The sequence below is a fragment of the Patella vulgata genome, chromosome 3 (genome assembly GCF_932274485.2).
Source record: "Patella vulgata chromosome 3, xgPatVulg1.2, whole genome shotgun sequence".
NCBI lineage: Eukaryota > Metazoa > Mollusca > Gastropoda > Patellidae > Patella > Patella vulgata.
Window position 1 is genome coordinate 62,327,198 of NC_065881.2, and position 14,970 is coordinate 62,342,167.

The window sequence follows — 14,970 nt, forward strand, 5'->3', positions numbered from 1 at the left end:
CAGCCATTGTAGAGTAGTGAATAAGTCTATTTTAGGATTTGTCACTCTCCCCCCAAATGATTATCTAGCGTCAGATCTATCTTTTAGAATTAGAATGCTGACTCGCTATAGTGATATGTTTTTATGCAGGTAAAATGCACATTATATATTTTCATGATAATAATTTTCCTTCTTAGGAATAAATAATCATTTCTAAAAACTCAGTTTTGTGTGTTGTGCCAACAATGATTCATCACATTTACTTGCAGTAAAATTTGAACCAGTGAATTATTCAATCGGGGAATAAATGTATAATTATGGGTGTAAAAGATATTGAAGATACAGCAATGTGATTGATGACTGTCATACTTGATGTATAAGTATGGTACTTACAGTAATGGGACCGTAGTTGAAATGTTAAACTTAAAATTTATAGAAAGATTTACATATGACATAATAAATATTTTTAGTTTTTGAAAGAAAATGGTTACATTCTTAATACTTTAACAATAATATTCTTTTTAATGGCAGTGTACGCATAGTGCAAATATATCATAATGTTTGCTGAAATCATACCATAGAAATATGTTAACATCAGGTGTGTAATGCTTAGTTGCTATGCTACTAAATAGATCTTAACAATAGTGGCACAGGATGATACCTTAGTTCACAGGTATGCCTAAGGCTGTTACCAGTTAGACAATAGAAAGTATATTTTGTACAATTGAGGTTTTGTTTCTACTCTGGCTTCTAGTCATTGAAAACAAAGTCTGGTGACACAGAAAGGGATATTGCTTATCAGTGATAAGCTTTAGGCTGAACTTTGATAGTATCATTGATGTTATGAAGTAAATATCTAGAAATAGTTTCACTAGTGTTGAGTGATAGTATTTTACAAAGTAGTTTATAATTTGTTCCATAAGCAGTTAGACAAACATAAGTGTCATACACTGACAATATCAAAACTCAAACTTTCACAAGTTTATTAGCTTTTTAATTCTGAAATTTATGAACTTTATTTTTTGTATTTTTCAGGTTTGGGGAGCAAGTAAAAGCCTGGTATGTCTGGTAATTCACCAAAGGGGAGCAGTGATGTTCAACTAGATTCCTCTTCTGAAAGTCAAATTAAAGGGCGTGGAAGAATACGAAGGTGTAAACACTGCAAATTTTCGTGTACAGATGCAAAAGAATTTTTTCACCATCAGATGATGGAACATGAAGAAGAAAATGATCAAAGTTTTGCATCACCAAATAAAGGTCTTCCAAAACTAACTCCTATTCGCACAAGAAATTCCCAAAGTCTTGTGGAAGAAACTCCTGAAGAAATCGTTGAAAAGACAAATGGAGATACAATTATTATTAATAGTATGGTCACAGATGATGAAGAAGCAGATGAAGATGGAAGATTAATTATTGCTGATCAACAAGAAGAGGGTAGTAATTCAGAATCTGCAGTAGTTACACCCACTCGTTGTGGTAATATACAAAACAGAACATACGTTTGTAGTGGCTGTGATTTTTCGTCTACTAGTGCTAAAGTATTTCTAAATCACCAGAAAGACGCACATAACTTTGATATCATTATTTATGAATGTGACATTTGTGATTACGCCACGAAGTATAAACAGAAATTACCAAGACATCGAAAACTTCACTTCTCTGGTCAAGGGTTACTAATTGGTGAAGGTCTTGCTGGCGAAATGGATGAATTTAATGGTTTTTCAAATGATGATACTTTCGACAACTTGCCGGAAGAAGATGAGCTACCAGAAGATAGCTTTAAAGATTTACCTCCGCTTATTGACAGTAATACTGTTGTTGTAACTCCAACGGATCCTGATGATGTTATCCCTGAAGTCAAAAAAACAAAAAAGAGACAAGAAGTAGATCCAGCAAAATATTTCGAGGTTGTAGATGACACTGGTTGTAAATATGCCTGCTCAAGCTGTGGCAATGTTTACAAATGGCGAAAATCTCTAAATAAACATTGGAAAGAAAAGCATGGTGGTGAAATGCCAGACAACAGTAGGAAACCCCCAGGCTTGGTCTATCTGGTGAACTCTGGTGGACATACAATTTGTGGAAGAAGGAAGATCCTTGCTAACTCAGTCTTAAATAGAAGCCAGAATGGAAGCATGAGTGAAACACCCCACTCTTCTGCTCCCGGAACACCTTTAACATCTGTTGCTGATATGATGAACTCTTTGAGTGAAAGATCAACTACTTCAACATCCCCTGTTTCAACTGTCATTCCTAGCTTCATTGGACCATTTGTTACTCATAGCGTTCAGCCAGTCTTTCCCGAGACAAGCACTCCCAATGCAGAGAGAAGACAACAATTGCTTAAACCTAAATACAGCAACTTTCGCTTGCAAGGACAACATGAGCCACTGGATTTTTCTGTAAGAAAAGACGACGAAGAAATAATGCAGTCTTCTTATATCAAATCTGAACCAAGATGGGAAAGTGAAGATCCTAATGCAGATGATAAAGATAAATCCATTTTACAATGCACCAAATGCTCTTTCATAGCCAAAACGTTGGTTGATTACAGTTCACATATGACACTCCATCTAAATAAGAGAGCTTTTAAATGTGCAGAATGCCAGGAACATTTTAATGGTGTTGATGATCTTAACTTGCATTTTGCTGATGTTCATGCCAATAGAATTCAGGAACATAAGGAAGCCATTCAGCGCATTCCTCATGGCTTACAGCAGACATACCATTTGTTGAAAATGCCATTGAATGCTATAACTTCATTATCATCCCAAGATCTCACCACAGCAGACAATAAAAAACTCAAATGCAACATGTGCAGCTTTGTGGCTAAATGGCCTGCAGAACTTCAAAAGCATGCTGTTTCTCATTCTGAAGAACGACCTTTTATGTGTATGGTTTGTGGATCAACTTATAAATGGAAATGGGACTTAGTCAAACATTTTGAGAAGAGTCATCATACATTACCTAATCCTTATAAAAGAAGAGAAATGAGCGCAAAAAATGGATCCTCACCTTACAGTATGACAAAAAGTAACATGTCAATGGATGATGAAGCATTGTTGTTTAAGTCTAGTCTTGAAGATCCACCATCAAAGAAAAGACGTCTATCTGACTCTGGAATGGATGCCTTTGAAAGAATGGACGAAGATGAAAATCGCAATAGCCTTTCACATCTGACTGATCTAAATATAGATGTGAATGGATTAGCTAGCATAGGAAGAAACTTGGGTCTAGCTAGTAACAGACCATCTTCACTACCTAGATTATCTGATATGGAGATGGAAGATGAGGATTCTATTCATAGATTACAGATATCAAATATACATTCCTTACAAGAAAGGGAAGCTCTTCTTGGAAAACGACCAATTAATGAAACCACACAAAAAGCTATTCATGCTGCAGTGCTCAATCGACTGAACAATGGTGGTCAAAAAGAACAACAGATTACACAACTAACAGATGACTCTTCAGTTCTCTTGCCATATAAGTGCCAAAGATGTGAATACAGAGCCAGATGGCCATCAGAAATAACACAACATATGAAAAATCACTCTGAAGACAAACCCTATCTCTGCCCAAGATGTAGTTACAGAAGCAAATGGAAATGGGATGTTGTGAAGCACTTAAAGAGGTGTGGTGGTGGTGGAACCATTAAAGATGTTATTGATACAACTAAGGTCAGAAGAAATGCTCCACCTAATGTGACTGTTATGCCTGAAGGTCGTCTACAACAACAAACGCCCCAACCCAACAACTACACTACCAATTATCAACGAATATCTGAAAACAGTGATAATTTACTTGGAGGGTCAGCATTGGCATCTATTGCGAGAATGACAATGGAGAAACAGGACATGGAAAAACAGCCTAGAACATCTAGTAGTGGGGGAAAGAAACCAGTCTTCCGAAGTTTGATCAATGATGGACTTTATTATTGTCTGGAATGCCAGTTTGTTGGAACAAGTCCAGCAGAATTAAAGAGGCATGCTGTTCTACATTCTGAAAACAAACCTTTTATGTGTGATATATGTGACTATAGTTCAAGATGGAAGTGTGATTTGAAGAAGCACAGAAAGACTTACAATCATTACACCAGTGCAGCTCAGATGTTGGAATCTCAGGCATCAGATCATAATCAAAACAGTGATACAGAAGATTCTGAAAATTCATTCCGTTGTCAGAAGTGCTACTTCTCAACAGACCAACCCAATTTGTTTAAAGCTCATCTGGAAGTGCATGATGAATCCAAATCGCCTACACCATGTCGATTTAAATGTAAACAGTGCTCATTCCAGGTAAATGATCTTGCATCCTTTGTGCAGCATCGTGTAACACACACAGATATTGTCATCTCTAGACAATCATCTCCTGCTCAATCACAAAACTCACCAGCTGCTTCTCATACTTCTGAGTCCCCTAAAACAGATATGGATGAAGCTAGAATCAAACATCCACGTAAACAAGTGAAGACATTCCATTGCATCAAATGTGATTTTGTCTGCAAGAGAAGAGACCTATTAGAATCTCATGAACTGGAGCATGATGATCAAGAATCCATGTTGAAATGTGTCTATTGTGATGCCAGTTTTAAGGATAAGGACTCCCTGTTAGATCACATCAGTAATCATTCCGACTTCAACCCAGATGAATGGGAGACATTCTTCATGGAAGAGGAATTAGAAGAGAATAATAATGAACAAATGGAGTCATTGCAACAAATTAAGAAACCAGAAGGATCCAATGCATCAGATACACCTAGGCTAGCGTCTGCTCTAGCTGCTGGACCTTTGAACAAAACAGAAGTCAATAATCAACCTCAAAGATTATCTGGTGGCATAATAGTTCCAGCTGTCCGCAAGTTCACTTGTGAATGGTGTGATGCTACATTTGCTCATGTAACGACATTATATCACCATGGCAAGAATGTTCATCCCATAGAACTTGGCACTCAGGAGATGGCAGAATCAGCTCGAGATTTTTTAGTATCCAACACTAACAGAGCTAGTCACATTGATTCTAAGCAGCAACAACTACAACAGCATCTTCAACAACAGCAAGCAGCCTCCCAATATTCAAATGCACTTTTTGGTGGAAATCAGTATCTTATTAATCCTAGTTTGATAACTTCTCGAGTATTGTCACAAGTTCCCTCAGTCAATAAAGAAAGACCTATTCTACCTAATAATTTGGATCCAATGAAGGGTAGAAGGATGATTAGCCCTCAAAAGAAAGCCAAGTCTTTCCAATGTACCAAGTGTCCATTCACAGCTCCAAATGCAGTGACTTATCTGCGTCATATTGAGAGACATGGCAGCAACTGTAAACACACATGTTGGTTCTGTGACTACAGCATCGACAGACTTAATTTATTATATCAACACATGAAGGGAACACATACGGATCAGTGGAGAAAAACTGCCACGACTGGTGATGTTTCCCCCAAATCCGATCGAGACAACCGGGAATCAGTCGAACCTAATCATGACAACTCCACTTTGGACATGTCTCCGAAAGGCAGCCGTCTTCTCATCAAAGAAGAAATTATGCTGAAAGGTGTACCAGTTCAAATATGTACTTATGATGGAAAGAGAGTCTTTAAATGTAAGAAGTGTTCATTTATCAGTAGTAATGCTGCTACCACTACCAACCATGCTGGAGAACATGCTCCTTCTCAAATGAACAAAGATAAAATGGAAAAAGTCCAAAGTATGAATAATTTGGTGAAAGCTCTGCGAGCCCAAAAGGAAAAGAAAAAAACTTATCCCTCAAATGAAACACAGTGTTCCAAATGTCCGTTTAAAGCTACATCACCAGATGGATTACTGAAGCATGCTACCTACCATAATTATGATGGAATGTATCGCTGTAAACAGTGTGATTACAGTACTGATAAGGTGATGATGTTAACTCAACACATGCAACTACATGAAAACAATCAACCTACTAAGCAAGAAAATATCAAATCATTTGTACCCTTGACTAGCACTTATAACAGAATAGTCTTAAATAGAAAACCATCAACTGGTAAAGATACCAGCAGCAAATTACTGAGTATCCATGCCAAAACCAGTTTAAATAAATCAAGAAGAGTAAGATATAAATGTTCAAGATGTCCATATAATACCTTCTGTAAAAATAACATGGTTAAACATCGTAAACAGCACATCATCAAAAGCAGATTTCGATGTCCCATTTGTAACTATAGTGCAACAAGAGATTATCTACTCTTCCAGCATATGAAGTTCCATGGTGGAGATGCTGATCAGATGATTAAAAAAATGAAAGAAAGTAACTTTGAAGATGTGGTTTTGGACCCATTTGATAGTAGCAGTAGTCCAAGCAGCAACCATAGGATGGATGAAGATAATTATGATGAGGAAATGGATAAATCAGCTGAAGATGATGTCATGACAAGTCAGTCAAAAGATGGGCAAGTCAGTTACAAATGCAAAAAATGTCCATTTTTAAGTGACTCTAGTTCCGACTATCAACAACATGCTAAACAACATTTCATTGAACAGCGCTACAAATGTGATTACTGTTCATTTAGTGATGATCGCTTACAAAACCTATTGCAGCATAGAAATCTCCATTCTAATGAGGAATATTTTAATTCTAATCCACCACTAAGTAATGTACTAAACAAATCTTATACTGATGGTGTAACTTCAACATCCTCCAACCAGAATAAAGACACTACAGATACAACCAGAGATGAGATGAGATATTCCTGTCTACTCTGTCCCTATAAATGCAATTCTGTAAAGAGTTTCAGTGTGCACACATCAATGCATGGAGTCAACAAGAAATTTATCTGTGATTTCTGTAACTGGAGTGTTGATCGACTAAACCTGTTGTATCAACATAGAAGAGTTCACAGTAATGAACCAGGCTTCGAAAATAATCCCGAAGAAATTGTTTTCATGAACAGAGAATTTGCTCTTGGAGTACCAATGGCCAATAAATTAAGAGAGCCTTTGGGAGGAATTGATATGATCGGAATGGAGAAAGATGATTTGGTTTATTCTTGTACTGATTGCCCATTTACAACAGCAAACAAGAACAGCTTTACCAATCATAAAGCCTTGCATGAAAGCCCTGCCCGTCACAAGTGTTCTGAATGTTCTTACAGTGTAGATAAATGGAGCCTGATGTGTCAGCATAAAAAGCTACATGATGGAGATGATAGTTCAGTCTCCCCAACAAAGAAGAGACTTCGATGCCCAAAATGTCCATATCATAGCCAAAATCGTCAACTACTAGATAATCATATGAAGATGCATGCTTCTGGTCACAAATACAACTGTGGTATATGTGATTATAGTATAGATCAGCTTAATCTACTTCAACAACATGTCAAGGTTCACAATGAAACCAAACCATCACCCCATTCTTCTAATGTCCAATTACTTGAACCAGGTACATCTAAAATAACCTGTCCACAACTCTACTTTACTTCAGCTACAGATGACAGTGTTTTAAGTGATGCTAGTGAAGAAGAGTTCAAATGTGACAGGTGTCCTTTTAGTACCCCTTCAAAACAACAGTTTGATGACCATGAAAACAGGCATAATTTTAAAAATCGTGTCTCTTGTCCATACTGTGATTTCAGCAGTACAACTGATAACCAAATTTTGGAGCACATTCAGGTCCATTTTCCTGGTACACCTACTGATGCATTGAAACTGATGTTGGAAAGACGCCAAAAAGAACCCAACAACAATACAGATGCCGATGACAAAATGGCTCAAAAGATCATCAAAAAAGCTGTTAAAGTTGAAAGTGAACCTGATTCCACTGTATCTGAGAGCCAGAAGATTCAACAACCAGAAGAAGACAAGTCTGAAAAACCAGACATGTCAACTATTGATACTGAAGATTCTGACAACTTGAAACAAACTACCAAGGTGTACGTCTGCCAGTATTGTGAACGCGAGTTTAATAAGAAAAGCAATATGATCCAGCATGAGAGACAACATTTAATTGGACATCAATATTAAGCTGTCAGCCTTATAGACTGTAAATATATCATTGCCTTATAGTACCATTAGTATAGTAGACAAACTTTGAACATGTGCCTGATGATTTGGATGTTGTATTTAAATTTGATTTTTTACTTAAAGCTGAAAAGCACAGGATATAGTTATCTTTATTTAAAATGTTATCTGCTTAAGAGTTTACTTGTACTTTTTATTCCATTAAAAATTGTAGTTATTGATGTACATATTTTATAATTACTATATATTATAGTAAGTTGAAAAGTTGATCATGTGGGTGTAAAATAAATTGTAGATAATATATAAGGAGACTAAAAGTTATGTACATGTAGGTTCTGGTATATATGTTGTCAATAAAATAAAATAATGAACTGAGTGCTTGATTAGAATTAGTTCCATAGATATGGATTGTAACTGGTTACCAATACCTTAATAATAATATTATTTATTGATAAAAGAACATTATATACTGCCAATGATGTGTGCAATTATTACAAATTAAGATTGTTCTTAATTATTTCTCTGATCTTATTCATTAACACAGTTAGATTAATGTGTGCAATCAAGTTAAGTAATTGAATAAGAGAATTTATATTTTATCTTCAAGTTTTTGTAATTGAATAAGTATTTGTATTATATAGTCCATAAGTGTCTTATCTATCGCTTTCATATCTTTATATCTATAGAGTAGGTTGTGTTTCTTTTTTATACCATAGCTATTGTTGGATAAGTATCTAATGTTATTATTGTTCAAATTATACAATTGTGCCTTAAACTTCATTCCACTTGTTAATGGTTGTGAAATTATCTGAGAACTAAAATGAGTAAATGCTCAAAATGGTTTGGTTAAAAGGAATGCTCAGTTGATTTTTAAAATATAATTATTTTTTTGATGTAAAATTCCAGCAATAACATTTATATTAGGGGGAAAAATGTTACAAAATATAACCAGGTTATATTCCATTAATTTGATTTGTCAGAATTACTATTCACCATGTATATTATTTTATAAGGACAAATATGGAACAAAATATTTTTTTTTTGTTATATTTTTTTTACATGTTTATTCCAAACAAAACCAGTGATAAAAACCCCCAAAACAAACCTGCCTACATTTTGTCAAGTATCTTCCAATATATATATCTGATATTACAACATGTATATTGTCATTCCAACGACTTGCGGCTTCCATATTCCATGTTTTGAATTGTTCAAGTTTAAACTATGCATTTTATATATCAACTCTTCCAATCTATTTACATCGTTGTTAGAATATTTTTGAACCAGTATTGTTGGACATCTCCTTAGGGTTATTCTCACAAATCTGGATTTTGATATTTGTGCCTTGGTGCTTCCGTGTAATATTAACATTCTTAACTTTTTATGCAATATTTTTGTACATTTACTATAGTAAAACATATATATTAATTATTGTCTTCAGTATGCAAACAAGACTCTGTCAAAACTTAGCTTATTAAAGCAATGAAGCATAATTGCATGTAATTATATAACCTGCAGTTTAGTTTAGAAAGGTGAAAGGTTATTAATTGATGTGATCATTATATTTGTTAAAGATATACTGCAATTATGCTTTATATTGAGAATAAAAGAACATCATTGCAACAACATTCCAAAATAGTGCTTTAAATGAATAACTTAAAATTTGTTTTTATATTTTGAACAATGGCTTTCATTTGTATATTATGAACATCTCTTCTTTTGAACAAACTATATTTTATTTTATACTATTTCGCATATTATATATTTTCAACCTAATTGTTATTTGCTTGACTATTATTCTTTAAAACTATGTAGAATTAATTATTCAATATATTTGTATATATGATTTTATTGTTTTAATTGTTCGATTACATTCCAGATGTTATTCTGAATTTTGGCATTTTTTTTTCTTATGTTTATTTATTTCTATACATGTACAAATCATACATTTAGCTTAATTGCTTCTTATATTTTAAGGCATTAAGTTCCATCAACTAATTACAGTTAGATTTCTTGCATGTAGATGGCAAAGGTATGAATTGATTATCATTTGAATGAGTAGTTATTTTTCACATATTTTACTTGGGATAAAAAAATATTTTTCAGTTATGATTAAATATATTCTAATGAAATATAGTTTTGTTGTTGGTCAATGAATGATTGTTTGAACCATTATGATGATATACCCAATTCTCACTAAAGCAACCTTTATCAGTAAGATGAAATGCAAGTCATGTGATTCCATGCGAGTGTTCTAGAGTACTCTGGTTTCTACCCACTTCAAAAGAACATCACAAGATTCTCTTTAAATACTTGCTATAAAGTAACTTAATGGGTAAAAATGTGTGTTACAGCATGGTTGTGGCCAGTATTAAAGGGCATTGACAATATAATGTTTACAGTGATTAAGTCTTTAACTCAAAATCATCCAGTCTTCGACATTAAAAACACAAATTATTTGCTAATTTAAATCAATACTGATGTTGCGATCTTACTGGGAAAAAATGGGCTTCAGATATCCAATATTTATGACAAAATAAACATTTTAGCATTGGTATAGAATCATGTACCAGAATGCTTTCAGTGCCATTGAAACAAGGGACTCGAAGAACAAGGCTACACATATTCAGCAAGTCATGTCAAAGGGTGTGCCATATTCTTATCTGGAGTACATGCACAATAAATAACCAGACTTCTCGAATATTCTGCCGAACATAACTAATTTGAAATTAGTAGAAACGGTTGAATGTAAATCAGTTTATATACATTCATATTACATTATTATATGCGTTGCGACCCATTTGAGTCAATTTCTAGGTACCAAATATTATCGATATAGCTCATTTAAAATTTGGTCTAGTAACAGTTCGACCAGGTATGAAGCCTTTTAAGCTGGTGATCTATTCTATAAACAATAATGCAGTTGGATAGGTTGTCCATGTATAATTTACAAAAAGAAATGAGGTGATTGGAATTTTCATTTGTTTCCTTCTCTTTTTTTGAACTGACCATACTGGTTGCTGATATCAACTTCTGCTCTCAGGATTTACTTAGCTATGTATAGATGTGATGGGGAGTCTTCCTTCTCTCCTCTTGCCAATCAAAAATCACCCATCACCCACCATGAGTCTGAAGTGCACAGAGTTATTACTTCATTGTTCATGTGTCAGTTTCAAAGAGGGTGTACAAAAATTAAACCAGTGGCTGTTAGGAAAAATACGCCAAACATTTTGTAAGAGATGGATAGAGAACTAAACAAAATGCGATTTTTCATACAATCAATGGCCATAATTCAGAAAGTTAAGATCTGATATGTGCGAATATCGACAGGAACCAAGATCTTTGGATTATAAAGATATATTTCAAGTTTCATCAAAATCGGATCAAAATTGTGACTTCTACAGGGTCCACAACCTTGATAGACCATACATTTCCACTATTTGCATAGGAGGGGCAGCCATTTTGTTTGACAGTTTTGGACCCTATAGAGGTCATAATTTTTATCCAATTTAAAAAAACGTTTTAGTAAATCACCGTTACACCCTAAGAATGGTTGAGTACCAGAAAATCGAACCAAAACTGACTGACAAAATGGCCGCCCATCATTCTCAAATAGCGTAAAAATATGGTATATCAAGGTTTTGGACCCTCTAGAGGTCACAACTTTCTTTTGAAATGTAAGTTTATAACCAAAAGATCTTGGTTCCTTTCGATATTCGCGCATATTGGATAGTAAAATCCTGAATTATGGCCCCTGATTGTACGAAAAATCGCGTTTTTAGCTTGAGGTCCCTCTAGAGTCACACTTTTTATCTGATTTAAAAACCAGCGGCTGCCAGGCAGGATACGCCCACATTTTCGAGAGATGGATAGAGAACAAGCTAAAAAGAAAGTGATTTTTCCTACAATCAAGGGTCATAATTCAGGAAATTACAATTCGATATGCGCAAATATCGAAAGGAACCAAGATCTTTGTGTTATAAACTTACATTTCAAGTTTCAACAAAATCGGATAAAAATTGTGACCTCCATAGGATCCACAACCTTGATATACGATACCATATTTTTAGGCTATTTGAGAACGAAGGGCGGCCATTTTGTCTGTCAGTTTTGGGCCGATTTTCACGATATTCGAACTCAGCCGTCCTTACGGTGTAACGGTGATATAATAGTAGTTTTTTTTAAAAATCAGATAAAAATTATGACCTCTATAGGGTCCACAAGCTAAAAACGTGATTTTTCGTACAATCGGGGGCCATAATTCAGGAAGCTACGGTCCGATATGCGCAAATATCGAAAGGAACCGAGATCTTTCGGTTATAAATTTACATTTCAAGTTTCAACAAAATCGGATAAAAATTGTGACCTCTATTGGGTCCACAACCTTGATATACCATATTTCTACGCTATTTGAGAACGAACGGCGGCCATTTTGTCTGTCAATTTTGGGCCGATTTTCACAAAATTCGAACTCAGCCGTCCTTAGGGTGTAACGGTGATATAATAATACGGTTTTTAAAATCAGATAAAAATTATGACCTCTATAGGGTCCACAAGCTAAAAACGTGATTTTTCGTACAATCAGGGGCCATAATTCAGGAAGTTACGATCCGATATGCGCGAATATCGAAAGGAACCAAGATCTTTGGGTTATAAACTTACATTTCAAGTTTCATCAAAATTGGATAAAAATTGTGACCTCTATAGGGTCCACAACCTTGATATACCATATTTTTACGCTATTTGAGAACGAAGGGTGGCCATTTTGTCTGTCAGTTTTGGGCCGATTTTCACAAAAATTTGAACTCAACCATCCTTAGGGTGTAACGGTGATATAATAATACGTTTTTTTTATATCGGATAAAAAATATGACTTCTATAGGGTCCACAAGCTAAAAACGCGATTTTTACATTCCGATATGCGCGAATATCGAAAAGAACCGAGATCTTTGGGTTATAAATTTACATTTAAAGTTTCAACAAGATCGGATAAAAATTGTGACCTCTATGGGGTCCACAAGCTAAAAACGTGATTTTTCGTACAATCAGGGGCCATAATCCATGAAGTTTCGATCCGATACATGCCAATATCGAAAGCAGCCGAGATCTTTTGGGGATAAACCTATCTTTTCAAGTTTCGTCAAAATCGGATAAGAATTGTGACCTGTAGAGAGTCCACAATCAATTGTGGACGGACAGACGTCCAGACGTCCGGACGGACAGGGGCGACGGCATAATACGTCCACATGAAAATGTGGGCGTATAAAAATGTGTGAATAATCGCGGATACCCGAACTTAACTTCCTGGATTATGGCCCCTGATTGTTCGAAAAATGGCATTTTTTAGCTTATCGATTTGCTAGAGGTCCCAATTTATCTTTCCGATTTTAAAAACCGTTTAAATATTTCACCATTCCACCATAATGAAGGTTGAATTCGAATTTTGGGAAAATCAAAATGAAACTGCCCAATAAAATGGCCACTCTTTGTACGCAAATTGTCTAAAACTAGGCAATATGAAGGTTGTCGACCCTACTGAGATCACAATTTTTATCCAATTCTGATGAAACTTAAAACATATCTTTATATCCCAAAGATCTCAGTCCCTTTTGATATTTGCGCATTTCAGACCATAACTTTATGGATTATTGCCCCTGATTGTACAAAAAATCCTGTTTGTTTTTAGCTTGTTCTCTATCCATCTCTTGCAAAATGTGGGCGTATCCTGCCTGGCAGCCGCTGGTTAAACAAAGATTTGATATTAAATGAATGTGAAAGAAATTAGTGCTAGATACACAAGATTAAATGACAAGTGGGTTACAGTGAGAGGGTCCACAACCTTGTTATACCATATATTTACACCATTTGCGCACAAGGGGCAGCCATTTTGTCCGGCAGTTTTGGTCCGATTTTCACGAAATTTAAACTCAGCCATCGTTAGGGTGTAACGGTGATATATTCAAAAAAAAATTTAAATCGGATAATAGAAGGACCAAAAGCTAAAGACATGATTTTTCGTACAATCAGGGGTAATAATTCAGGAATTTCCGATCTGATATGCGCAAATATCGAAAGGAAGCAAGATCTTTGAGTTATAAATGTACATTTCAAGTTTCATCAAAATTAAATGAAAATTGTGACCTCTAGAGTGTCCATAAGCTAAAAAAAACATGATTTTTCGTACAATCAGGGGCCAGAATCCATGAAGTTATGGGCTGATATATGCCAATATCGAAAGGAACCAAAATCTTTGGGAGATAGACCTATATTTTAAGTATCGTCAAAATCAAATAAAAATTGTGACCTGTTGAGTGTCCACAAACAAATTATGGATGGATGGATGGATGGACGGACGAACAGAGGCGACAACAATATACGTCTACATGAAAATACGAACTCAGCCATCATCATGGGTTTAACGGTGATATATTCAAATATTTTTTTTAATCGGATAAAAATTGTTACCTCTAGAAGGACAAAAAGCTAAAAACGTACAATCAGGCATCATAATTCAGGAAGTTACGATCTGATATTCGCAAAATCGAAAGGAAGCAAGATCTTTGATTTATAAACATACATTTCAAGTTTCATCAAAATTAGATGAAAATTGTGACCTCTAGGGTGTCCATAAGCTAAACAAGCCAACAGTGAGTCTGATGTCCCCCGCTGAAATCCCCAAATAAATAGATGACACATATTAATTAGTCGCACATCTTTTTTTTTCAAAAGTATCAAGTAATCAAACTATACACTAAGTTTAATCACTCTCTATCAGATAGAATCAAAGTTATCTTGTCCCAAAGCATCGACCAAGGAAATTGCTTATCTCTGCTTAGCTTTAGCTCGATATGTTAATCATTGAACTCAGTCAAGACGAACATCTACATCAAGTTTAAACATTCTACCTCAATTAGAAGCAGAGTTGTTATGTTCCAAAGTCTTGACCAATCAAAATGCGTATTGCTTCTTAGCCTAAGCAGACAATTCTCAT

The 14,970-nt window shown here is 35.0% G+C and overlaps 1 protein-coding gene across 3 annotated transcripts in view; it reads left to right on the top strand.

Annotated features, from left to right (window-relative positions):
- Positions 1-10,111, top strand: part of LOC126814479 (zinc finger protein Xfin) — a 34,602-nt gene extending 24,491 nt beyond the window's left edge. For all 3 annotated transcript variants that reach the window (XM_050539625.2, XM_050539627.2, XM_050539626.2), the window contains exon 2: positions 1,015-10,111. In XM_050539625.2, the coding sequence (XP_050395582.2) occupies positions 1,041-7,982 (6,942 nt within the window). In that variant the 5' untranslated portion in view covers positions 1,015-1,040 and the 3' untranslated portion in view covers positions 7,983-10,111. The remainder of the gene's footprint in view (positions 1-1,014) is intronic.
- Positions 10,112-14,970: the final 4,859 nt, after the last annotated feature.